The following is a 27,408-nucleotide window of genomic DNA, read 5'->3' as shown; positions in this document are numbered from 1 at the left end:
ATCGGCGATCTCAAGAAGTGGGTGAGAGAGGGATCTAGAAATGACTTTGGGTATGAAACGAATATTTTTGTGTTCGTGGATAGCTCACACGGTAGAGCCACGCTCTCACCTGCCAGGCGGAGTTGTCGTACCAATGAGGTCGCAGGTTCAAACCCCACCACCGCCGCGAAAAAAAAATAAAAATAAAAATTATTCTCTATTGTCTTCTGGCACTTTTCTACTCACTTCATATCTTGTTGTTAGACTTTGTAGTCTAAGACTTTGGGAAGTCCGAGACTACGGAAAGTAAGCTATTCATGGAGTCAGACTTCGTCCCTGACTATCAAGTCTCTGACTACGCTTGCGAAGTCTCAGACTACAGAGGTCAATCTATTTTTAACTGGGGATTCCTCGGAAACGTACCACAACACGTCATAGAAATGTGTTACTTTTCCAGCTGCGCATGCGTCATACGAAGTGGCACAGAAATAATATCTATTTCTTCTTCGTGTTTGTTTTGATCGTTTTTGTTTTTGTTTTGTTTTGTTTTGTTGTTGTTTTTTCCCCACAAATAAAATAATGTGAGACAAGTTTAGGGGTGTAAAAATTGTTTGAGAATGTGTGTGTGTGTGTAATGTTTTTAGTAAATAAAAATAACGATGGCAGTTAAATGATTCTTAATCCACGGTGTAGCATTGTTCTAAGTAGAGAGCGGTGGGCGCTACCTGAAGCATGGGGTCCCGAAAATACTAACGAAAGAGTGATGATGGAGAGGAATCGGTGGAAACAATACAGACAATGGGAGTTTCGGGTACAAACCCTTCGTCGGCACAACAATAAACAAATAAACGTTGAAAACAAATAAGATGAAATTCAGTATAAATTGCATCGTCTGTAATCAACGATGGTTGGAGTGTGAACGAATCGTTAGCGCGGTGTGATAGAAATGATAAGGCCAGTGAGAGGCGTGAAATTTCTAGAAAATAATTGACGATAAAAGACATTATAGAAATGTAATAGTAGTAGTAGTAGCAGTAGTAGTAGTAGTAGCAAGATATGAAGTGAATAGAAAAGTGCCAGAAGACAATAGAGAATAAAATTTTTTTCGCGGCGGTGGTGGGGTTTGAACCTGCGACCTTATTGGTACGACAACTCCGCCTTGCAGGTGAGAGCGTGGCTCTACCGTGTGAGCTATCCACGAACACAAAAATATTCGTTTCAAACTCAAAGTCATTACTAGATCCCTCTCTCACCCACTTCTTGAGACCGCCGATTCGTTCGTACACCACCATCGCGAATAATTTTGACCAGCAGTTAAGCTTAATAGCCAATATTCTCAACACAAACATCTAACATAGAAACGATTGAGACATTGAGTATGCTCCGGTGTATGGGGTGAATTTTTAATTCAGAAAAGTGAGTGGAGCAGGCACTTATGTTGGTAACAACAAGATATGAAGTGAGTAGAAAAGTGCCAGAAGACAATAGAGAATAAAAAATTTTTTTTTAGTAGTAGTAGTAGTAGTAGTAGTAGTAGTAGTAGTAGTAGTAGTAGTAGTAGTAGTAGTAGTAGTAGTAGTAGTAGTAATGGTAGTAGTTGTAATAGTAGTATTAGCAGTAGTCGTAGTACTAGAAGTAGTAGTAGTAGTAGTAGTAGTAGTAGTAGTAGTTGTTGTTGTCGTAAAAGTAGTAGTAGTAGTAGTAGTAGTAGTAGTAGTAGTAGTAGTAGTAGTAGTAGTAGTAGTAGTAGTAGTAGTAGGAGGAGGAGGAGGAGGAGGAGGAAGAGGAGAAAGAGGAGGAGGAGGAGGAAGTTACTATGAAACTGTGTGTGTTGGGAGGGGGGGGGGGGAGAGGAGTCCCTGCAGAGTGTTTTGAATGGGCAAGATGAGGAGTGTATGTGCGATTGCCGAATCTTCGAGAAAAGTAAAGTAAATAAAATAAACAAAACCAAAAAATAAATAAATAAATAAATATAAAATCAAAAACTGTCGGGTATTCTTGTTCTAATCGCTGTACAATGACTTCCCCCAGCCTAGACGACATATTATGATCTTGAAATTTAGTCCCAGACTACGATATTTACACCTGCTAAATCGCGGGTGTAAATTTCACCCGTTTAGTCCCTCGTTTAGTCTGAGACTTCGCGTAGTCCGGCTTCATGAATATCTTACAACGCCTTTTAGTCTGAGACTACGGATATAGTCTCAGACTACCGTCGTAGTCCCGCTCCATGAATCAGACCCCAGTTCTCTTAATCGCGTGCTCGTCTTGCATGCCGATTTAGCATCAAGTTTGATGAAGGCATTAAGTCGTGTGATATCTTCAACATTAATGCTCTTATGGTGGGAGGGAAATAATGGAGGAAAAAAAAAGAAGAAAAAAAGAAAAAGAGAAGATTAGGTTTACAAGCAGCTTGAATTTAATCAAAGAGTGTGGAGATCTCACACATCCAGTCAGTCAACAAGAGATCAGTGATAATTAAATCTAGAGTTACCTCCCTTGTGTCTTCTATCTCTCCAATCATCTACGTGCTCGTAATACAGACAGCATCACCACCAGGTTCGATAACCGAACGCAATTTTTAACATGTTAATAGCCGTACAGACAGGACAGGTATTGCTAAAAAGTTTGGTCAGAAAACTCCTCCTATTCTAATATAGATCGATTCAAATGACCCTCATATTGGCAAAAAAAAAAAAAAAAAAAAAAAAAAAAAAAAAAAAAAAAAACAAGAAAAAAAACAACCCCCCCCCAAAAAAAAAAAAATAAAACAAAACAAAAACAATAAAATTATTTTAAAAACAAAACAAAATAAAAACAACTCAAGATCCCAGATTTGGTTTGAGAGTTTTTGTCATTTAAACTTAAAATTGAATGGGACTGGGACACAGCAGGTACAAGCCAACACAATACTGTTTTGAGACCACTGGTCACAGTAATTAGATCTCTTCATCTGAAGTCGCACTCACTTTCCTCAAATTATACTCTCTCTCTCTCTCTCTCTCTCTCTCTCTCCCTCTCTCTCTCTCATGTATCAACACACACACATAATCACACAAAATCGTACAAAACACACACATACACATACTATATAAGCACACATAATAAGCATTAGTAGGTAAAAAAAAAATACAAACAAAAAACGACACACAACACAAACACAAAAGCATTAGTGAGGACAACAAAGAATTAATTAAATCCACACATACATAAACTTAAATAAACCAAAAAACTCGCGTGTTAGTTGGTAACAATACACCGATGAACACGCTTACAAACTAAAAAAAAAACCCACATACAATCAAAGACAATAAATGTTATGTCATCTCCTTTACGGTACAGACATTGTATTTAATATTAAATATTGTGTATTATACTCAGATACAAATCAAAGCTAAATTAAGGCGGAGAAGGGGGTAAGAGCATAATAATAAATAACATGATAAGAGTTTGAAGGGGGGGGGGGGGTCTAATCAAACACAGTAGCACACACAGAAAAAATGTGTCAAAATTACGTAACAGAACACACAATGTGACTAAATGTGTCAAAATCACGTCATAGAAACACATATAGTGCAATAAAAAAGCAGTGCCAAAATCACGTCACAGAACACGCAATGTTGTCACATTGACACATTGTGTCAAAATTACGTCACAGAAATACATACAATGTAATAAAAAAAAGCAGTGCCAAAATCACGCTACAGAACACGCAATGTTGTCACATTGACACATTGTGTCAAAATTACGTCACAGAAACGCATACAGTGTAATAAAAAAAGCAGTGTCAAAATCACGCCACAGAACTCGCAAAGTGACACAATGTGTCAAAATTACGTCGCACGCTTTACACAAACAAATCATCTAAAATACCAGAAACATATCCGCGCAAACTCACACAACTCCTGGAAAAATTGACATGGTTTTCTGAATAGCAACGGCATAAATCAATGTGTTATGGTTAAAACGAAAACTTGTTAAAGTCAGCAATCACTAAACATCATCATTGATTATTGCATTTCAACCACTGCAAACTTTCGTCTTACCCATGCAGGAACTAAAGGCCAATGCTCTAGTCTGATCAACAACAAAAATAAATGATTAACATAAATCATAACACGTAAAACACTATAATTTTAGACAGTCAGGTCAAAACAGACAGAGGAAAGTGGTAGAATCTAGAGTAAAAAAAATAGCCTGAAATACTAAATGTCAGTGTGTTTTAATTTTTTAAAGATAAAATTTATGGAAATAAAATTCTTCATCCTTAATAATAAAAAAAGTGGTTGTTCAGAGAGAAATCCAAAATGCAACAAAAGTGCGAAGAGAAAAAAAACCCAACCAACCCCCCCCCCCCCCCAAAAAAAAAAAAAAAAAAAAAAACAAAAAAAAAAACAAAAACAAAAACAACAACAACAAAAATACAGACACACAAAAATAAAGAAATCTTTCAGTACTTTGTGAGCATCTCTTAAGGCATATCAAACTTATTGAAATCAAAACTTGATGTCAGACTATATATAATTCAAAGGATTTTGAAGTTTTATTTAATCCTTGTGAGTGTGAATTGTTGATTTTTTAAAAAAAAGTTAATTATAGCGAGTAAAATTTTTTCTCATAAAAATTACGAATTTTAAAGTTTTCAAGTAGGCAGGTCAGACAGAGGGAATTGAATTTTTGACTATTTTTGCAGGTATTGTATTGTGTTGTAGTTTTAATAACCCCCTCCATGCCACCCATAGAAAAATCGTCAAATGTCTTACGATGAAGTCCAACATTTTTGTTATTCAAATTTCTTTTGTACTCTCTCTCTCTCTGTGTGGCATATCACTTGGACGTAGCCTCCCACACAGTCCTTCGGAAGAAGTCTCTGTCTTGTGCCCATCTGCCACATTCCGTCACGTCGTTGTTGAGCCATTCCTGTATATCCTGTTGCCATCTTCTTTGTGGTCTTCCTCTGCCTCTTTTGCCCTCCGCCGTGCCCTCCAGTACATCTCTCTCTAGTGTGTCGTGTCTTTTCAGGTGCCCAAAGTAATTGAGTTTCAGCTTTTTTATCTTACTCATTAGCAGGGACTTTTTTAGTCCTAGTGTTTTCATGATGTTTGCATTGCTTTCTTTGTTTGTCCACGGGATGCGTAAGATTTTTCTATAGCATTTCATTTCGAAGGCGGTTATTCTCTTTTCTGATTCTTTGGTTATAGACCATGTCTCGCATCCATATATTGCAGTGGGAAAAATACAGGATGTTAGGATCTTCATTTTCAGTCTGACTTCCTCGCTCTTCCAGATTGCCATCATTTTGTTTAGTTTGTTGCTTGCTTGTTTTCTTTTGTACATCAAAATATTTTAACAAAAATGTTTGCTATAGTTAAAGTATATTAACACTGTGTTGAAGAGTTCGTTTAGCAAAACAAAAACAAAAATACAATGTACATCAAGAACTAACAGATTTTGTGTTTGAGTGAATTAAATCTATTTTTGTATAGGTTGGGTGTGAAGTTTTGGTGAAAATCTGGAAAATGGCCGGTAAGGAGAGAGTTATTGTCAAGATTCAATTCTTTAAAAACTAGGCATGTTAGACTGGAATACGCTTCAACAGTCGTAACGTCACTTCCCTTGTAATGACGCATGGTAACTTAGTAACTGGCTCTAAACTATCGGAACAATGATGGCGGACGCCCTTATGAAATATTTCTCCGACGAGCATAAAAGCGTATCCAGAGGACAAAAAAAAAAATAAATTAATCTGATCATGTTTTGACTTTTACACATTCTGATCACAAAACATATGAAAAGTTCTAGCCAGCATGAAGAATAAAAAGTACAGATTTTCTTTGTTTAGAACCACGATGGCCGCCGTTGCTGGGCGACGTGACATCAGACTATTGAATCCAATTATGATTCGCTTATGAAAATTCCATGTTAGTCTAGTGAACGAATTGGATGGAAATGGGGCAAACGTTTGTGACGTCATGCAGGCCTGGTCGATTCCCTGCCTGGTGGTGGGAACACCGTTTTTAATGGGACACTTTATTATCTGCTTAAACTAAACAACTCACCTTTTCTATGGGACACCCTGCGTCCACGAGGAGATGGCTGGATTCGGTCAGAAGTAGCTGGGCGATTTTCTCCTTCACTTGGTCTCCTGAATGACAGAGTTGGTGGCTGCGGAAATGAATGGACACTCATTATGCTTATATGGGTGATGGTGGTGGTGGTGGTGGTTGTATTGATGATGATGATAATGTTGATGACGATGACGCTGATAAAGATGATGATGATAATAATAATGATGAAGATAATAAAAGTATCCACTTAGAAATCTAATTCATTTAGGACACAAACCAAAGTACATTTTATAAAGACACGACACTTCATAAAAGTACATTTAGGACACACCAAAAAAAAAAAAACAAACCAAACAAACAAAAACAAAAGAAAAAACAACAAACAAACATTAAAGGCAAACAAGGCACTCTCAAAAGTTGATTTAGGACACACCGACTGCCCATTTAGGGCAATCCGACCAGTAGAAATAGGACAAAGGAAAACCAAAACCCAACTTGAACCTAATGGACACCTTCAAGGAAAACACAAACTCAACTTGTAGCCTAATTGTTTTTGTTAATCCAATCATATGATGAAAAGATGCTTCTCTACCTATTTTATGCACAACTTTCTGATACCCATCCGATATCTGGTACTTGGTGACTAGAATTATTTTACTAAATAATATCAAGATCTCATAATTTGAAATGTGATGGGAACAATAACAATGCAAAAGATGCTATTATCTTATAAATCATTTAGTTAATACATTGACATGTAATATCAATTTTCAAAACGCTTGCTTTGGTCGAGTACAAATGCTATGGGTTTTTATCTCCTCATTTTCTTTCTTCATCTTTTTTTTTCAGGAAGTTGTCAAATAATAGGTACCCGAATACTTGCTGTACCCGATTACTTGCTGTACCCGAATACTTGCTAAGGGGATCCTGGAAGCTCAGTTGGTAGAGCACTTGCTTTACAATCAAAGGGACCGAGATCGATCTCGGCTGCAGTCAATATTTTTTTCTGACCCCCCCCCCCCCCCAACTCCCTGTCCACCCAACAATGATTGGGTAGCTGGGTCGCTCAGATTTGGTGGCATGGAAAGTATTTTGCGATAGACTAGCGCAGCGTCCTATCAAAAGGGTAGCAAGAAATTGCTACTGTCCGTTTCACGCTATAGAAACCGGGATAAACTCCGGCTCCATGGGCCTAATGGCTCTGAAGAATACTTGCTAAGTATTTGGCCCGGGTTGTCGACAATTGCTTTAAATGGAGAACATAAATATTGTCAATTCAGAACCACACATTGGTACCTACCTATACATCCGGATAAGAAGTGTGGCCACGCTAGTTATCTCCCCTAACATTTCCTCCACAGTCCGAGTGTCTGGACGGTCCGTGATGACGTCAAAGGACAGAGGGCGCCAGTTCTTCAGCTGTATGCCGCCTAAAAGAATGGTCACGAAGAACAAGAAGAAAATAAACACACAAAAAACAAGGAGGTAAGAGGGAGAGATGAAGGCAAAGAGGCTTGGCGATGCTTATATATAATAGCAATTATAGTTCATATAAAAAAAAAAATGCCCTTCCGCCAAGACATCATAAGATATCGTCGCCTAGGCATTCCATGAAGGATTATAGATAATTCATCAAACAAGATGTCTGATGTCAACAGGAATCACCAATGTTGTTCAAAGTGAGCAAATTGGGGGTTAATATTCTTGCCCAAGGAAAAAAAAACGAAAGTGCCTGAAGTGGGGGCTCGAATCCGGGACCTTCCAGGTCACAGTGCATTACCTTAACTCGGCCACTTCGCCCCCCCCCCTCTCCCCTATTCATATTAGAATAATTAAATTGACTGATTAGGTTCAAATTGACACTTCTTCAATTGAACAGTATTGTGATCATAGGGTTTGGTTTGTTGTCTTTATCAAAGTCAAGGGACGTTGAACAATATTCACTATTTCGAGGAGATCGGACTAATGTAAATAAACGAACTGGGGGTGGGGTGTGCACATATATTAACAACAAATGGTGCCACCCCAATAACTGTCAGATAAAGAAAATGTATTGTGACGATTATATTGAATTTATTACTGTTTCGTCACGACCATATTATCTACCCTGGGAATATACTCATGTCATCATCATCAACGTCTACATTCCACCATCATCAGACAACACCACAGCGAAAAATATTTTGAGGAAAGAAATACAGGACATTCAAATTAAGTCACCCGATGCCGTATTGATGGTCACTGGCGATTTTAACCAATGTAACGATTTTACTCTCCCGGGACTTCATCAATACGTGGACTGCGAGACAAGGGACAAAAAAACATTAGATTTATTCCTGTGTAATATTAAAAATAGTTATAAATGTTTACCCCGTGCCCCATTAGGTTTATCTGACCACTGCATGCTCTTGCTACTTCCCACCTACCGCCCTGTTTTTAAACGTGTAAAACCAGTAAAGAAAAGTGTACAGATCTGGAACGGAAGTGTGTGTGAAGATTTGCGTGGTTGTTTTGAATGCACTGACTGGAATGTTTTTATCGAATCATGTGATAGTGTGGATGAGCTGAATGACTGTGTGAGTGAGTATTTAAAATTCTGTGAACAGCTAGTGTCTTGTAAAAAAGAAATAAAATATTATCCTAACAACAAGCCTTGGATAACAAAAGATCTAAAACTTTTATTGAACCAAAAGAAAACTCTCTATACTAGTGGAAACAAAAAAGATCTGAAAACAAAACAAAAAGAGATAAAGAGGGTAATATCTAGTTGTAGAGACAAGGACAAAAATAAAATTGAAAAATGCTTTTCTTCTGGGGATATACGGGACACGTGGCGGGGGCTTAAAACTGCTGTGAACTATAATCCAAAGCCCTGATTATATCAGAAGATATCGAAATTGAAACTTTAAATAAATTTTATTCACGTTTCGACACAGCAAACAAATTTGATATTGAAAATGAAAAACATAAATTAGACAGGGCTTTGGAAGATGAAATGGCTGTTGAGGTCAGTGAAGAGGAAACGAGATTCGTATTTTCGAAACTAAACGAGAGGAAGGCTGCTGGGCCGGATGGATTGAAAGGAAAACTATTAAAAGAATGTGCCCACCAGCTTTCCCCCATTTATACACATATTTTTAACTGGTCCCTCCAATGCGTTTCAATCCCTGAAATTTGGAAAACTTCGAAAATTATTCCTGTTCCAAAAAAAGAAAAACTTGAAACTATGAACGATCTCAGACCTGTTGCACTGACTTCAATAGTCATGAAATCTTTAGAAAAACTTGTTCTTGTTAAAATTAGGAATCAGTTTATGCCATTGAGTGATAGTCATCAATTTGCTTACAAACCAGGACGTGGCGTAGAGGATGCCATTTTGCTGTTTACAAACAACATCTACAGGCATCTAGATCACGCTAGGAGCTATTGCAGATTGCTTTTTGCAGATTTTTCTTCAGCGTTCAATACAATGCAACCTCAGTTGGTTGTTCAAAAATTGACTAGTCTGAATTTAAACAAGTATATAATTGCTTGGGTGCTCGAATTTCTTACGGAGAGAGCACAATATGTTCAATTAGGGCAAAACAAATCTTCCTGTATAACTACAAATACTGGCGCTCCTCAAGGTTGTGTATTGTCCCCTGTATTATTCACAATATACACGAATGACTGTAGAAGTCAAAACCTGAGTGTACCTTTAATAAAGTTTGCAGATGACATCGCTCTTCAAGGCCTCATAACAAATGGCAACGAAGTGGCTTATAGGCAAGAAATTGATAGATTTGTGTCTTGGTGTGATGCCCACCACCTAGAGCTTAACATAAGCAAGACAAAGGAGCTAGTGATTGACTTTAGGAGAGTGAAGGAACCGATAGAACCGTTAAAATTAAAGGACCAATTCGTCCAGCGAGTTCCTCACTACAAATACCTTGGTGTAACGATTGATGACAGGCTCAAGTGGGATGAACACTTGAAAATAATTAGGCATAAGATGTGCAGACGTACATATTTTTATCGAAACTCTCTCAGTTTAGAATAGATAAAACCCTCTGCACATTATTTTATAGAGCAGTAATCGAAAGTGTTTTGTCATTTTGTATAACAGCTTGGGGAGGCAATTGCTTAGCAGTGGAAAGGAACAAAATAAATTCAAATATTAAAAAATCCATTAAACGCTATATAAATGATGTTGACGATGTAGATCTTTTATGCGAGAAATTTTGTATAAATAAAATAACTAAAATATTAAATGACCAGTATCATCCACTAAGACCATCAATTATTATGTCAGAAAGAAGTGGTCGCCCTTTCTCTATTTCAACGAAAACAGAGAGACACCGAAAATCTTTTCTGCCGTCCAGTATTAGGCTTTATAACAGCAAGCAATAATCATTTTATACAATTATTTCTCATTTTTACTTTTTAAAAATATAAATATTAATTTATTAATTTATTTGTTTTGCAATCTTTTCAATTTTCAATTTATAGTGACAGTTTTAACTATTTTACAGTGTTGAAATTATTCATATTATAAAGCGCAGTCTCTGGTTATAGAGCTGCTCCTTTTTTATATATATACATCCTATTTCCATTGTATTTTTATCTTATGTGTAAATTATAACACGTCTGTACAAAAAATTTCCTTTTTGGGATGCATAATATTTTTATATATATATTATTATTATTATTATTATTATTATATTTATTATATTATTATTATTGTAATGTAATAACGGAATGCATAACAATATCATCTATAATAATAGTATATATACACACAGTGGCGTGGCATGCTTAAAGTATAGGATGGTGCCAGAATCAGAAGAAGAAAAAATAACTTAAAACGTGCTATATTTGTAAATACAAAAGAAAAAAAAATAAAGAAAAGACTTACTCAAACAAGTAAGAGGCGGTATATACCATTTCTCAGTTTTAATTAGTTTTTAAAATAAATGCTATAATCCATGTTTAAAAGATGGAAGCGGTGCCAGGCACCAAATCAACCAATGTAGCCACGCCCCTGAATACACATCATTTTACGTAGAACGCAATTCAAACCATGTGTGAATGAGTAAGTAAATGGCTTTCGGAGAACTTGCCATGACCAAAACAAAACAAAAATAAATTTTTTAAAAAAATGACAAAAAAAAAAAAAAAAAGGGGGGGGGGGGGGGTGTAAGGTGATGAGCATCGACTGAAATGGACATTTCGGAGTATCAATCAATCATTGCTAGGCAGGCGTATCAAATAGGAACGCTATTTAATCGGAATATCTGAATTAGAACGACCTGTCCGTGACCAAATTTTTTGTTACCCATAATTATTAATAATACCGGGATAAACTCCGGTTCCATGGGCCGAATGGCTCTTGCTACGTATTTGGCCCGGGTTGTCGACAACCGAAATTTGCATTAAATGGAGAATATACTGTCAATTCAGAACCACCACAGAGCCATTTATTATTATTATTATAATTATTATTATAATTATTATTATTATTATTATTATTATTTAATTATTATAATAATATTATATAATAATAATACATATAATATTAATAATAATAATAATAATAATAATAATAATAATAATAATAATAATAATAATAATAATAATATCAATAATAGACTCTTATAGAGCGCACGGTATCCTCAACAATGAGGCTCTTGGCGCTTTAAATTACATCCAACACGAAATAATATAGAAAGTACATGACATCAAAAAAAAAAAAAAAAATGTTTTCAAACATTTCTTGAGAACAGACAATGATTTGAATTCTCGGATGCTCTGTGGAATGGTGTTCCATACAGACGGACCAAAATGAGAAAAGGACCTCATTCACTGTAATGGCTCCACACTGTATTGTGCAGTGAAAGATACTATGGAACCTAACCCTAAGACTTACCAGTGGCCGAGTCTGCCTCTGCGTTGGAATAGCCGAGTCTGAGCAGGGACGCCCGGACGATATCCGAGAACGGAGTCGATCCGGGCAGGATGGCGTAGGTATCCACCGGCAGGTCGTCCGCCATCTCCTCTGGACTGGACGTCGCTTGTTCGATGATGCAGTGGATGGGAAGAGATCGGCAATCTGGCAAGACAGAAAAAACACAAACCATCAGCATCATATTGTTAGTATTACTATTATTATTATTATTATTATCATCATCATCATCATCATCATCACCATATTATTATTATTATTTTATTATTATTATCATATTATTATTATTTTATTATTATCATTATATTATTTATTATATTATATTTTATTATTTATTATTATTATTATTATTATTATTATTATTATAGACAGAGACAACACTGAGCACGGTGAGAGAATGTGATTAAAGAGTCTTTTCCAAGGACCCAACTATGCGCCGAGCGAGGCTCGAACCCAGGACCTTCCGACCCGAAAGCGAGTGTCAAACCACTAGACAAGATAGCCGCACAAAAAACAAAACACTAATTAACAAAACCAATAATAGTCCGCGTCTCTTTTTTCTTTTAAAGCTCGTAAAATAAACAATTTGTAAAACAATTAGACTATTTCTACTAAAGTCGCCTTACTCTTCCCCTTCCCTCCTTCCTTACAACCCTACACCCCCCCTCCCCCCACCCCCAGGCTCCAAAATTCCCCTCCCCCGCCTTCTCAATGCTAAAACCTGAAGACTCCATCACGATCAGCTCCGCCTCGTCCAAGACTTTCACCAAAAATGGGCGTTGTCTACTTCCGGTTTATTCCCCGAGAGTGCCGGAGGCATAATTCAATTTAGTATTATCACCATCACCAACTATAATAATATGGTAACAGCTTAAGTGAAATGGAAACACAACGAATGCTAATGCTAATCACACTTTGTGATGATGCGTCATTTGAAAAAGATGTCATGATTATAATTTCAATATTTTAATCAATTTTCTTATTTTAATTAATTTATCACGGAAACGATATCCCAGACCACCTCAAACCCCCTCCCGTCTCCACACACACACACACACACACAAGCACACACCACACAAACACACGCACACGCCATACACTTTCTTCCTCCCCTCCCACCTCCTATAACAGCCCTACCCCCCAAACAAAAGAAAAATATATTTTTTAAAATAATAATAATAAAAATAAAAACAAAAAAGAAAAAAAAAAAAAAAACAAAAAAAAACAAAAAAAAAAAAAAACCCAAAACAAAACGAAACAAAACAAAAAACAAACAAACAACATTTATTGTCTTTATGAAAACCTAAATCGCTAAAATCGTCCTATAACCAGATTTGATTGGTCTTGTCAGTCTGAGCTGTGCCTAGCAGCTTTGTTCTGGGGAGGGGGGGGGGGTTGAGTGGAAAGTGGAAAGGTGGTGAGTGGGGGGGGGGGGGGGTGGGGGAAGAAGAGAAAGGGAGGATGTATAATATAATCGCATTAAGGTTTTAGTTAAGTAGCTACTAAAAAAATGAAGCTCGCGCTCGTATCGGCCACTCCCTAATTCTATTCTGCCCCCTCAAATACTTCAGCTCCGTCGATTTTCAAAGATTTAAGCCATAAGACCAATAATAAGACTTGAAGACTGAGTCGAAATTAACGTTTGTTTTTGGAAATTCGTTGAAAAAAAAAAACAAAACAAACAACAGAACTACAAAAAAAAAAACAACAACAAAAAAACAACGAAATTATTGTAATCGTGATAGTCACGACGGAATACGGATTGCAAGGAAGTTTCCGTTTCAAGAAATAAATTGCAAGAGTTACGAAAACGTTTTATCCTATAGCCTAGTGTGTTTTAACGTTATTCATGATTCACTCATGCGGTGAAAGAGGAGGGAGGGGGGGGGGTATATATCAAATTAAAAAAAAAACAAAACAATGGAAAGAACACTGAAAAACAAAACAAAAAAAAACAAAAACAAAAGCAGCTGCAGCAGCAAGAACAATAACAACAATAACAACAACAATAACCACAACAACAACAACAATAACAACAACAATAACCACAACAACAACAACAGCAACAACAACAATAACCACAACAACGACAACAACAACAACAACAACAATAACCACAACAACAACAATAACCACAACAACAACAACAACAGCAACAACAACAATAACCACACAACAACAACAACAGCAACATAACACAACAACGACAACAACACAAACAACAATAACCACAACAACAACAACAGCAACAACAATAATAACCACCACAACAACAACAACAGCAACAATAACCACAACAACGACAACAACAACAACAACAAATCGCGTGTGAAGTGGTAAACAAAATGTAAGCAATTTTTCCCCTCAAAAGTCCCCCAATTTTGTCAAAACAACTCGTTACATATTATAGGGTGTGAGAAGAAACATAAAAAAAAAACAACAAAGAAAAAAAACCTTGAAAAAGTATGCCGCTGCTTCGATACAGAGAACAATCCGAAATTTTACAAGTTACAAAAACAAAACCTTAAGTTAATACTTGCAAAGTTTAATTTTAAAATCCTTTAATGGATAGAAACTATGTCGGTTATATAATATACCAAAATTGTTTTAAAAATTATGATATCAAAATTTTCCAAACTTGCATCTTGTTTTTAGTTTTCGCTAGAAACTCACGGTAAGCACGGTATGGAAATCAACGCAGATATATCGCAGATTCTAGTCAATAGCCGAGGTGATGTCAAAGCTAATATGTAATTCACCCTAAACGACGAGACCCTGCAACAGGTTATACCTTCAAGTATCTTGGGAGTGTTGGTGACCGAGGATTGAAACGAGTGTAACAGAAGTAAATCAAGGATATGCATGGCGACGGCGGTAATGGCGATACTCAACTAGATTTGGAAAAGCCAGATGAGCTTTCAATCAAAATTTAGACTGTACAGGTCACTTATGTGCTACTATATGATCGACAGACTACATCCAAATTTGAGAATCCCGTCCCAAATATTCGGGCAAAAATGTTGTGTGTTTGTTTAAAGAATAGTAGATGTCAAAATTTCCAACATAATATTTTCTTGAAAAAATTGAGTACTTACATAAATTGCTCTTATTGTGGTAAAATTTCAAATTTGCATTATTTATAATTTCGGGACTACGGGCTTCTTTTCCGGTTTTTTTGTTTTCTTGCACCCGATGCCATAGACTAAAGTCTAACTATCTCGTCACTTGTGAAGCCTGGACAATGAACGCGGACCTAGAGAGGCGAATCAATGTGTTCGAGAGCAGGAGTTACAGGAAAATCCTACGAGTGTCATATCTGGAAGACAAAACTAATAAGGAGGTTCATGAAGATGTGGAAAATCTAACGGGAAGACAGGAACCGTTGCTTGCTTGCGAATGGTTAAAAGACGGAAGCTTGGATGGTTTTGGACATCTGGTCAGGCGTGACAGCTTGTGCAAGACAGTCATGCAAGGTACGGTGGAAGATCAAAGAAGAAGAAGATAAAGGAAGACGAAGGAAAATGTGGCTGGATAACAAAACACCAAGAAAAACAAAACAAAATCAAAAACAAAAAGACCCCCCCCCCCCCCAAATAAACAGACCCCTTTCTCACTCTGCCCCCTTCCCCCATAAAAAAACACAAAAAAAACCCCAAAAAATAAACAATCCCACCCCCCCCCCCAAAAAAAAAAAAAAAAAAAAAAAACACCAAAAAAACAAAAACAAAAAAACCAACCAAACAAACAAACAAATAAAAACAACAAAACAAAAAAACAAAAACAAAACAAAAACAACCAAAACAAAAACAAAATTTGCTTGCACTATAAAGTTTTATCACGAAAAAGGCTTACGTACGCTTATGTACTCATTTCACCTCAGAAAGGAAATGTTCGACATTCAGATGGAACAGAAAGCACTTATAATATAACACTCCTTGGCTCCTCGATCACTTTCCCATCTCGATTTCTTTTTCTTTCATCCTCTTCCGCCTCCTCCTCCTCCTTCTCCTCCAGATCCCTCTCTCCCTCTTGCTCTTCATTTTGTAACTATCCTTCACCTCTTTCTAAATCTTCAATATTCGGAAGGAACAGAAAGTACTTCAAAATAAACTCTTCTCCTCCTCATCTTGTTTTTTTTTTTTCTTTTTTCTTTTCTTTTCTTATCCTCTTCTATCTCATCTTCTCCACCTCCTCTTCCTATCCCACTTTTTGTAACTCTCAATCTTCTCTTTCAAATTAAAAGGGGGAAAAAATCATAAAACCTCAAAGATATCCAGTATCGAAACGTACTAACCCCACCCATCCCGTATCGTGACAACGAGTGCGATTTCGTGCCCATCCCACTTTTTGTTTAAATATCCGGAAATGACACGATAATCGGATGAGCCGATATGTGGAATAATCGTATTCGTGCGGGGATAATGAAGCCGTGGTGGTACATCCTATAGGCGAGTCTTACCACACCTGTAAAATGGGACGTCCACGGACACGGGGACGGGGACGGGTGGTGTCTTCACGCGTTAACAAGAACGAAAACCCTTGGGGTCAATTATAGATCTAATCCTGCCGGCTAGATAAAAGAACGTGGAATAAGGAATAAATACACTATCGGGGGGAGGGAAAAAAATCCAATCTGATATTAAGAACACGAAATGTAAAATCCCCCAGAGGCACGCAGGTACTCGATATGATTCGGTATTAGGTGTTAGGCTCGCTGGTTGTTATTAGCTACTACTTAAACCGATACCGCGGATCGATTATAATATATCGATAATGTATAGGAGCTTTGGATGTTAGTTGGGGTATGAAGAAGGTGGTGGTGATGATGATGTTAAATGATGATGACTGATGATGGTCATTATGGTGTTGATAAAAATGATGAAAACGACGACGAACGATAACGATGATGAAATACCCAATAAAAGAGCTACATAATCCCATTAGATTTAATGTCGATTTTTTTTTTTGTTTAATTAATTGGATTAGAGACTGGCTCGATGCGACTGGTGTGCGGACCAACCATTGGAGATGGCAAAGAGGGGATTATTGAACACCACGGGGGATTAGCGCCACCTTCGGTGCGGCAACGAGGCCTGGCCAGGCAATCTCATCCCTTATCTAATGATTGCCCATCGAAGATGTCAGGTCGCACTCTGTGATAAAAACTACCAGGTGCTTTTTTTGTATTGTAAAGACGATCAATACTCTTCAACAGTCGTGACGTCACTTCCCTCGTAATGACGCATGATAACTTAGTAACTGGCTCTAAACTATCGGAACAATGGCGGACGCCCTTATGAAATAGTTCTCCGACGAGCATAAAAGCGTATCCAGAAGGAAAAAAAAACGTTATAAATTTGATCATGTTTTGACTTTTACACATTCTGATCATATGAAAAGTTCGAGCCAGCATGAAGATTAAAAAGTACCGATTTTCTTTTAGAACCACAATGGCCGCCGTTGCTGGGTGACATCCGACTATTGAATCCAATTGGCCTATTGATGCTATGCGTTTAGGTAACATACTCACAACACCCGCCAGCCTGATTAAACATACCAATACACACAAAAACTATGTGTAACCATTAACGTTTATAGTCTGAGTGAGAACGAATCATCCAAATGGCTGTCTTAAAACAAAAACAAAGACCTGAGTGATGTCAATTTCTTTCCTTCTATACCATGATTATTTTTTTTTCAAAAAAACCAATAGGTTCATTAGTTCCATTGGGTAAAACATGACAAATAGTGACACACACACACAAAGACACATACACACACACACGCACACACACACACAAAGACACATACACACACACGCACACACACACACACAAAGACACACACACACACAAAGACACATACACACACACGCACACACAAAGACACACACACACACAAAGACACATACACACACACGCACACACAAAGACACACACACACACAAAGACACATACACACACACGCACACACACACACACAAAGACACATACACACACACGCACACACACACACACAAAGACACATACACACACACGCACACACACACAAACACAAAGACACATACACACACGCACACACACACAAAGACACATACACACACACGCACACACACACACACAAAGACATATACACACAAAGACACATACACACACACGCACACACACACACAAAGACACATACACACACACGCACACACACACACACAAAGACACACACACACACACAAAGACACATACACACACACGCACACACACACAAAGACACATACACACACACGCACACACACACACAAAGACACATACACACACACGCACACACACACACACACACACACATACAGATAGAACGAAGATGACGTCACTCGGGACTTTGTTATTGTTTTTTTTTTTTGCCATCCACGTTTATGAGTAATTCCCACTCAACTGTATTATCCAGACTATAAAAGTTCGTGGTTACACACAAGTTGTGGGATGACATCTCGTTTTCGGATCGGAAGGTCCTGGGTCGGAGCCTCACTCGGCGCATAGTTGAGTACTTGGAAAAGGCTCTGTATTCACATTCTCTCACCGTACTCATGTATAAAATGAGTACCTGGCCTTTAACAGCTTTGTCTCTGTCGGAATAAATGTAATCTCGCCTAACAGGCGTCATGCCCCGTCCTGAATGTTAAATGTTGCCGATAGCCAGGGACTCCTTGTAAAGCGATTTGAGCACATTTAGTGGATATTGCGCTATAGAAAATCTCAAAGCTCAATTATCATCATCATCATCATCATCATCATCATCATCATCATCATCATCATCATCATCATCATCACCATAATAATCATCATCATCACGATCATTATCATCAGCATCCTTACGCCAGCTACAACTGCATTATGAAATGCCATAAATGCAGAACTTATTTATCCCTTACCATTTTGGCCAATCATATGTTGTTCAATCCTGAGTCCTTCGTATGCCTTCCCCTTGGTCATACCCAATAAATCCATTGAATTATAGCCTCCACTTTCAGACATGTTAAAAGTCACATTAATTATAGCCCTTTTGCCCTACCCACGAATGCTTATGTCAAACAAACACACAAATATTCGACAAAATCCAATCACCGCCAAACTTAGCTCCACTTGTATTTTTCTAAACAAGTAAACACCGGGAAATAATTGTCAAAAAAAAAAAAAAAAAAGACCGTTAACTAGGAGCTAAATTTCAATCCACAACTTGATAGACGTTGGAAGAATTACAGCAGGCGACACGAACATAAATTCTGGGGGGAGCGGATCAGTCACATAAGAAACGAGGAAGAAAGGCTGAAGCTCTGGGGCCGAGGCCGAGGACTGTGTGCACCACACCAGCGCAAGGCAATTCAGTAAGGCATAATAATGTTAAACCAAGAAAGCCACGCTACGAAATGCCACAAAAAAAAAAAAAAGGAAATCCGGACACGAGAAGCCACATCTATTGATTCTGTGAGTTTGGGTAAAAAACTATTTACTGATGATATGCGTTTAGGTAAAATACTCATAACATCCGCCAGCCGGATATAACGCACCAAACAAACAAAACTTAAATATTGATGCCTTGCGTTTAAGTAAAATACTCATAACATCCGCCAGCCGGATATAACGTACCAAACACACAACTATGCGTAACCTTGAACGTTTATATATAAAGTCTGATTGATATACTTTTGTGAGAAGTAATCACCACAGTGGGCTGTCTAAAAACAATAACAAAGAGCTGAATTGAAAGACGTCAATATCGTTTCATTTATACACCAGCGGCACTAGAATGAAATCTCTGCAACTGGTAGACGATAAGGTATCCTTGTTGTGTTTCCGTTTGCACACCAAGTGCTGAAGCATCCACCACCGATCTCTGTCAGAGTGAGAAATGAAGTATGATCGGTGCTTATATATATCATTAATTATCACTAACCCCACCCCCTAATTATAACATCATAAGATACCATCTCCCCATCATTCAATTTATTCATTCAGATCATCGACAAAAACAACAACATATTATTATTGACAAGGATGAAATGTGAAATCCATTGGACGGATTACGGTAATGAGATTTAATCCACTTTACGTACAGCCAGATAAACACCCTGTTTTGTTGTCATTTCAACTTGTTACCGGGTTTATACAACTTGCCTATAACTCATCCGGTGCAGTGATGATTTCTAGAGGAAGAAGATGGATGGAGAAGGAGGGTTGGAGGCGGGGTGGGGGTTGGGGGGGGGGGGGTGGGTAGGAATACTGTTATCGCCGAGGACTAAACAGTTCTTTGCCTTATTTGGTAACCTGCTCAGTGTGGAGAAGTGGATTTGCTCAGCTGATATATCAGGGGAATAGTGGATTTGCTCATCTGATATATCGGGGATTTGCTCATCTGATATAATATAGGAACTACCAGGTTTGAGTGTTTTTGGCAAGATGGGGGTCTTTTTATCTTAAAAAATAATTGAATCGATCGATATTTGAAGGACAAATTTTCCGGCAAAAAATTTAAATACGTGTTTAAAAAAAAATTAATTTGTTTTGTTTTGTTTTTCACTGCGAGTGAATGTGATTAAAGAGCCCTTTCCCAGGACTCAACTATGCTCCGCACAGAGCGGGACTCGAAATCAGTACCTTCCAATCCAAAGGCGAGTGTCACACCACTAGACCACATAGCCATCCAGGATTGGAATAATGAACTCACCAAACACCCTCACCATCACTTGTAAATCTATAAATTAAAGCTACTTTTTCGTGCAACTACGGGGTCTAGTGGTATGACACTCGCTTTCGGATCGCAAGGTCCTGGGTTAGAGCCTCGCTAGGCGCATAGTTGAGTCCTTGGAAAAGGCTCTTTACTCACATTTTCTCACCGTACTTAGGTGTGGCCGTTAACAACGTTTTTGTCCCTGTCCGAAAAAATAATGTAATATTGCCTGACAGGCGTCATGTCCCGTCCTACATGTTATGTGTTGCTGTTGACCAGGGACCCCCAGTAAAGCGACGTTTAGTGGATACTGCACTATATAAAAGCTCAAGTTTTTAATTTTTTTTTCGCCTCCTGGGCAGTGCAAGTAAAGCTTTGTTTTTCGGAGAATACTGGATGCCTTCAGAATAATACTCATCGTTGAGATCGGCTGACGTAACATATAGAAGCAGCGTGGCTCAGCGGTACGGTCTTTGCTTCGTACCCGAAAGGTACCGAGTTCGATCACCCGCCGCTGCGCTGTGTGGCCTTGAGCAAGTCGCCTCGCCCTAGCTCAATTTACGGCACTGCACTGCGGCTGACGCCTGGGTTATTCCAGTCTTCCCTAGGAATAGACCCTAGAGCAGACAAATTTCTTCTATGGGACGAATAAAGGGAATTTTATTTTATCTTATGCTATTTATTATTTATTTATATACAGATACAGATACAGGGAAAAGAATGGGATTTGAAAAACCTTATAAGGATTTGTGAAGGGGACAGCTCTGTACTACTATAATTATGAAGTGAGTAGAAAAGTGCCAGAAGACAATAGAGAATAAAAAATTTTTTCGCGGCGGTGGTGGGGTTTGAACCTGCGACCTTATTGGTACGACAACTCCGCCTGGCAGGTGAGAGCGTGGCTCTACCGTGTGAGCTATCCACGAACACAAAAATATTCGTTTCAAACCCAAAGTCATTTCTAGATCCCTCTCTCACCCACTTCTTGAGATCGCCGATTCGTTCGCCACCATCGCGAAGTAATTTTGACCAGCAGTTAAGCTTAATAGCCAATATTCTCATCACAAACATATAACATAGAAACGATTGAGACATTGAGTATGCTCCGGTGTATGGGGTGAATTTTTAATTCAGAAAAGTGAGTGGAGCAGGCACTTATGTTGGTAACAACAAGATATGAAGTGAGTAGAAAAGTGCCAGAAGACAATAGAGAATAAAAAAAAAAATTTTTTATTCTCTATTGTCTTCTGGCACTTTTCTACTCACTTCATATCTTGTTGTTACCAACATAAGTGCCTGCTCCACTCACTTTTCTGAATTAAAAATTCACCCCATACACCGGAGCATACTCAATGTCTCAATCGTTTCTATGTTATATGTTTGTGATGAGAATATTGGCTATTAAGCTTAACTGCTGGTCAAAATTACTTCGCGATGGTGGCGAACGAATCGGCGATCTCAAGAAGTGGGTGAGAGAGGGATCTAGAAATGACTTTGGGTTTGAAACGAATATTTTTGTGTTCGTGGATAGCTCACACGGTAGAGCCACGCTCTCACCTGCCAGGCGGAGTTGTCGTACCAATAAGGTCGCAGGTTCAAACCCCACCACCGCCGCGAAAAAATTTTTATTCTCTATTGTCTTCTGGCACTTTTCTACTCACTTCATATCTTGTTGTTACCAACATAAGTGCCTGCTCCACTCACTTTTCTGAATTAAAAATTCACCCCATACACCGGAGCATACTCAATGTCTCAATCGTTTCTATGTTATATGTTTGTGATGAGAATATTGGCTATTAAGCTTAACTGCTGGTCAAAATTACTTCGCGATGGTGGCGAACGAATCGGCGATCTCAAGAAGTGGGTGAGAGAGGGATCTAGAAATGACTTTGGGTTTGAAACGAATATTTTTGTGTTCGTGGATAGCTCACACGGTAGAGCCACGCTCTCACCTGCCAGGCGGAGTTGTCGTACCAATAAGGTCGCAGGTTCAAACCCCACCACCGCCGCGAAAAATTTTTTTATTCTCTATTGTCTTCTGGCACTTTTCTACTCACTTCATATCTTGTTGTTACCAACATAAGTGCCTGCTCCACTCACTTTTCTGTTCTATAATTATATAACGTTGGCATTCAACCTCGATCGAATTCAGATTATATTAATAATATTATTATTCCAATTGTCAGTGTTAGTATTTATTGTCTGCAAAAGGGTTCATCAATCGGATTAAAATTGAAGGAAAATTGGAGGTAACGAGATTATCCCCCCTGATACATAATCAAATTGGTTGGACAACATCAACAACACTAACTACTCCCCCATCACAACCTTAATCTAAACACATTGTTTGTCCTTACAGCCAAAACAAAACAAAACAAACGCATTTTACTTCACACCCTTACCGATAACTTTATGGCTAAGAAAAAAGAAGCCCCAATTAAGGGGGGGGGGGGGGGGGGGGGAGGAGGAGGTAAAAATAGAAGAAAAAAGTCAAAAAGCCTCAAACAAGAAAAAAAAAAAAAAAGGAACAAAAAGGTAAATCCCTTTTCGACATTTTTATGCTTTTGAATGCTTTTCATATTTTTGAGAGTCATGTTAATCTATCCAAACTTAAAAGTCGAGTTTTCTGGCCATTTTCAAAAGTGATTTATTTGGGGGTTTTTTTTAAATTTTTTTTTGGGGGGGGGGGGGGGGGTCTTCTTTTTGTTTTTCTGTTGTTTGTCTGTCTGTTTTTGTTTTGTTTTTGTTATTTACAAAGTTAGGCAGAGTTGTAATCTTCTCGCACACATTTGCAGGTCTGATACCCGAACGTAATTGGATTCAATAGTCTGATATCACGTCGCCCAGCAACGGCGGCCACCGTGGTTCTAAAAGAAAATCGGTACTTTTTATTCTTCGTGTTGGCTAGAACTTTTCATATGTCTTGTGATCAGAATGTATAAAAGTCAAAACATCATATTTATGATGTTTTTCTCCTCTGGATACACTTTTATGCTCGTCGCATAAATATTTCATAAGGGCATCCGCCATTGTTCCGATAGTTTAGAGCCAGTTACTAAGTTACCATGCGTCATTACGAGGGAAGTGACGTCACGACTGTTGAAGCGCATTGTGGGCTCGATTTAAAATTGTTGTAATAATGGACATATTATTATAATTGCGTTGGTTGGAGTGTAATTCCATAACAATTTGGGTAACCAGACCTTGTTAATAAGTACACGACGAATGCTTTGAAACGTGTTTGGAGTCAATACGCAAGCAAGCAATAGCATTCAGTAGTCTGATGTCACGCCGCCCGGCAACAGCGGCCATCTTGGTTCTAAACAAAGAAAATCATTACTTTTTATTCTTCATGCTGGCTAGAACTTTTCATTCCCTTTTCATATGCCTTGTGATCAGAATGTGTAAAAGTCAAAACATGATCAAATTTATGTTGTTTTTTTTCCTCTGGAAACGCTTTTATACTCGCCGGAGAAACATTTCATACGGGCGTCCGCCATTGTTCCGATAGTTTAGAGCCAGTGTTACTAAGTTACCATGCGCCATTATGAAGGAAGTGACGTTACGACTGTTGAAGAGTATTGTAAATTATTGCAACCAAGTGGGATTTCATCAGATCTTTGTAAATCAATTGTCAACAGTCAACAACATAACATCTCCATGTGGTAACTCCAAGGTCTAAAATGAGAGAGACCATCAGATGACGGCTTGGACCAGTTAATTCCAATGGCAACACGGATGACCTATTTAAATCTACTCTTCATTCAAGGACAGGAAGTGAAACCCCACGGATGACCCGGAATTTGAAAGGACACTAACAATTCTAAGGTCGGCGTGGGAGAATGTTCTTCGTGACGTGACAACAACAGCAGACACTGCAATGCAGACGATAATATAATGAATTGAAAGAAAACAAATTCATCGCTAATGAGTCTTCACCCAGGCGACTTAAAGCATTGCATAAATACGTGCCTTCAGAGATTAAGCCAATTTACAAACAAAATCTTGGTCTGCGTGAATTAAGGAACTAGAAATTAAATCGTCAGGATTCTTGACCAATCAAATTCCAGCAACGGATTAACTGTAGATATCAAATTGATTTTTTAACATGATCAATAAACAAAACGAAATAAACTGACGCCTACAGCAAATGTAATCCTGATTATTGTTTGTTTGTTTAAAGGGTTTCACGGCGCTTGCAACACATTTAGGTCATATCAGCGCCAGTAAAAAGGAAGAAAATGGGATAGTAAAAAGTTCTAGAATTACAATTAAAGCACCCATGAAAAGGTAAGACAAAGGGGAATTGGTTCAAATAAGAAACAAGTATAGATTCCAAGAGCACACTATCAAAGTACTTAGTTTGAGATCATTAAAAGTCTCATCCAGACACAAGCACAGGTCCCCACTAAGAGTAATAAACTCAAATGTTTTACAAATAGTATATAATATAAAGAAAACATATTACAATGCATAACAGAGATGATTTACAAGGAAAAAAAATATCATCTCCCAAAACTAACTATACATTTGACTGTTTCCCTCTCAGCTAGAGTATCCGGCCAGGACAAAACCAAGTAATCTCATTCCAAGACAAAGACAGAGAGTGAGTTGGAAGACAGATATAAGGGGACAGAAGACACAGTAAGTGCCTCCCTGCCCATTATGGGATCACCCAGTGATCCTGATTAACTGGAGATACCAAAATGATTATAACATTATCAATAAACAAAATGAAATAAACTAACACCTACAGCAAATGTGACCCATAGCGTCAACCTAGTGTTATATCGGAATGAACAAAGTATTAACAAGTTTGATAGCCAAACGGAATAAGGGCTTCCTTTAACATTGTTATAGTGACCTCCTGCCCATCGTTAAAAACGATCAGTCACAAATAACATTAGAAGCTTTTAAAATTGCTTACAATATAAAAAATATGAATAAATATGAACATTTATATAGAGCATTTCCACAGATTTCCCATGATCTATGCGCTTCGCCAACTGTCCTGTATTTTCCCAGCATGCCATATTATGGAACTATAATTAAATTTCTTTTACTACCAATCGATTGTCAGGCGTCCATTTGGTTCCCCACCTGCAGATATAGATAGATAGATAGATAGATAGATAGATAGATAGATAGATAGATAGATAGATAGATAGATAGATAGATAGATAGACAGACTTACAGATAGACACATAGAGAGTGGGGGAAAGCGATAATATTAACAGGAAAAGAAAAAAAAAGGGCGGTGACAAGGATGATGATGTGCAGATGACAAGGGATCTATCCAATCCACAGATAGATAGATAGATAGATAGATAGATAGATAGAGAGATAGACAGACAGACAGATATATAGATAGATAGATAGATAGATAGACAGACATACAGATAGACATATAGAGAGAGGGGGGGGTGAGTTGCGATAATATTAATATGAAAAGAAAAGAAAAAAAAAAGGGGGCGGGGATAAGGATGATGATGTGCGGATGACAAGGGATCTATCCAATCCACAGAGAGATAGATAGAGAGAGAGATAGACAGACAGATATATAGATAGATAGATAGATAGATAGATAGATAGATAGATAGACAGACATACAGATAGACATATATATATATAGAGAGAGGGGGGGGGGTGAGTTGCGATAATATTAATATGAGAAGAAAAGAAAAAAAAAAAAAGGGGGCGGGGATAAGGATGATGATGTGCGGATGACAAGGGATCTATCCAATCCACAGAGAATTAAGGTCGACGTTGGTGGATTGGCATCCCAGGCCCATCCACGATTTGTCCTGCACGGCTCATTAGACCGCGGGCCTCTTGCAAGGGGGATAATCCATGGAATTTAAACCCCAGCCAAGTAGCGATAAGCGAGAGTGGCATTGTCTCCCCTCCCATAATATAATCCTATTAGCGGCTTTCTGACTACCTGGTAACTTGAAGGTGGAGAGGTGTGTGGGGAGATGGGGAGAGGGGAGAGGGGAGATGGGGAGAGGGGAGATGGGGAGAGGGGAGATGGGGAGAGGGGAGATGGGGAGAGGGGAGATGGGGAGAGGGGAGATGGGGAGAGGGGAGATGGGGAGAGGGGAGATGGATGGTGAGGATTTCCGAAATCGTTTCCAGAATCGGGTTTTTGGAGGCTGAAAGGATGTAGGAGTGGGGAGGGGGGGGGGGGGGGGGGTTGACGATAATTATGTCGATGGCCGGATTGATAAGGCTAAAACGATTGGGACAGAGCCGACAACAGCGACGACGATGAGAGAATAATCGAGAAAAGATGATCGCTTAGGGTGGTGGGGATAGGATTATGGTTATCGTTGTTATTAATATTATTATTATTATTATTATCATTATTATCATCATCGATTTATTATTTTTGTTACCTGCTTGTTTTTTTATGCATTCTCTTTCTCTTTTTTTCGCCCCCCCCCCCCCTCTCTCTCTCTCTCTCTTTTCTCGCACCCCCCCCCCCCCCCCCCTCTCTTTCTCTTTTCGTCGCTTCCCCGCCCCCCCCCCTCTCTCTTTTCGTCGCTCCCCCCCCCCTCTCTCTTTTCGTCGCACCCGCCCCCCCCCCTCTCTCTCTCTCTTTTCGTCGCCCCCCCCGCCCCGTCGCACCCCCCCCTCCCCCCTCTCTCTCTCTCCCCTCCGCCCCCCCCCCCCCCTCTCTCTCTCTTTTCGTCGCTCCCCCGC

General features: G+C 38.5%; 2 protein-coding genes across 2 annotated transcripts in view; one reads left to right on the top strand and one right to left on the bottom strand.

Moving 5' to 3' along the window:
• Positions 1 to 27,408, top strand: part of LOC144957036 (uncharacterized) — a 326,762-nt gene that overhangs the window by 128,000 nt on the left and 171,354 nt on the right. The window lies entirely within an intron of this gene.
• LOC144956427 (uncharacterized) overlaps positions 1 to 27,408 on the bottom strand; it is a 125,718-nt gene that overhangs the window by 7,951 nt on the left and 90,359 nt on the right. Inside the window, 3 exon segments of the mRNA XM_078886928.1 lie at positions 6,039 to 6,144; positions 7,348 to 7,477; positions 11,953 to 12,135. Of these exon segments, the coding sequence (XP_078743054.1) occupies positions 6,039 to 6,144; positions 7,348 to 7,477; positions 11,953 to 12,135 (419 nt within the window).

Source organism: Berghia stephanieae, chromosome 11 (genome assembly GCF_034508935.2).
Source record: "Berghia stephanieae isolate SIO BIC M18660-M18661 chromosome 11, UCSD_Bste_1.3, whole genome shotgun sequence".
In the NCBI taxonomy this organism is placed as follows: Eukaryota; Metazoa; Mollusca; class Gastropoda; order Nudibranchia; family Aeolidiidae; genus Berghia; species Berghia stephanieae.
This window is presented reverse-complemented; position numbering and strand designations above follow the sequence as displayed.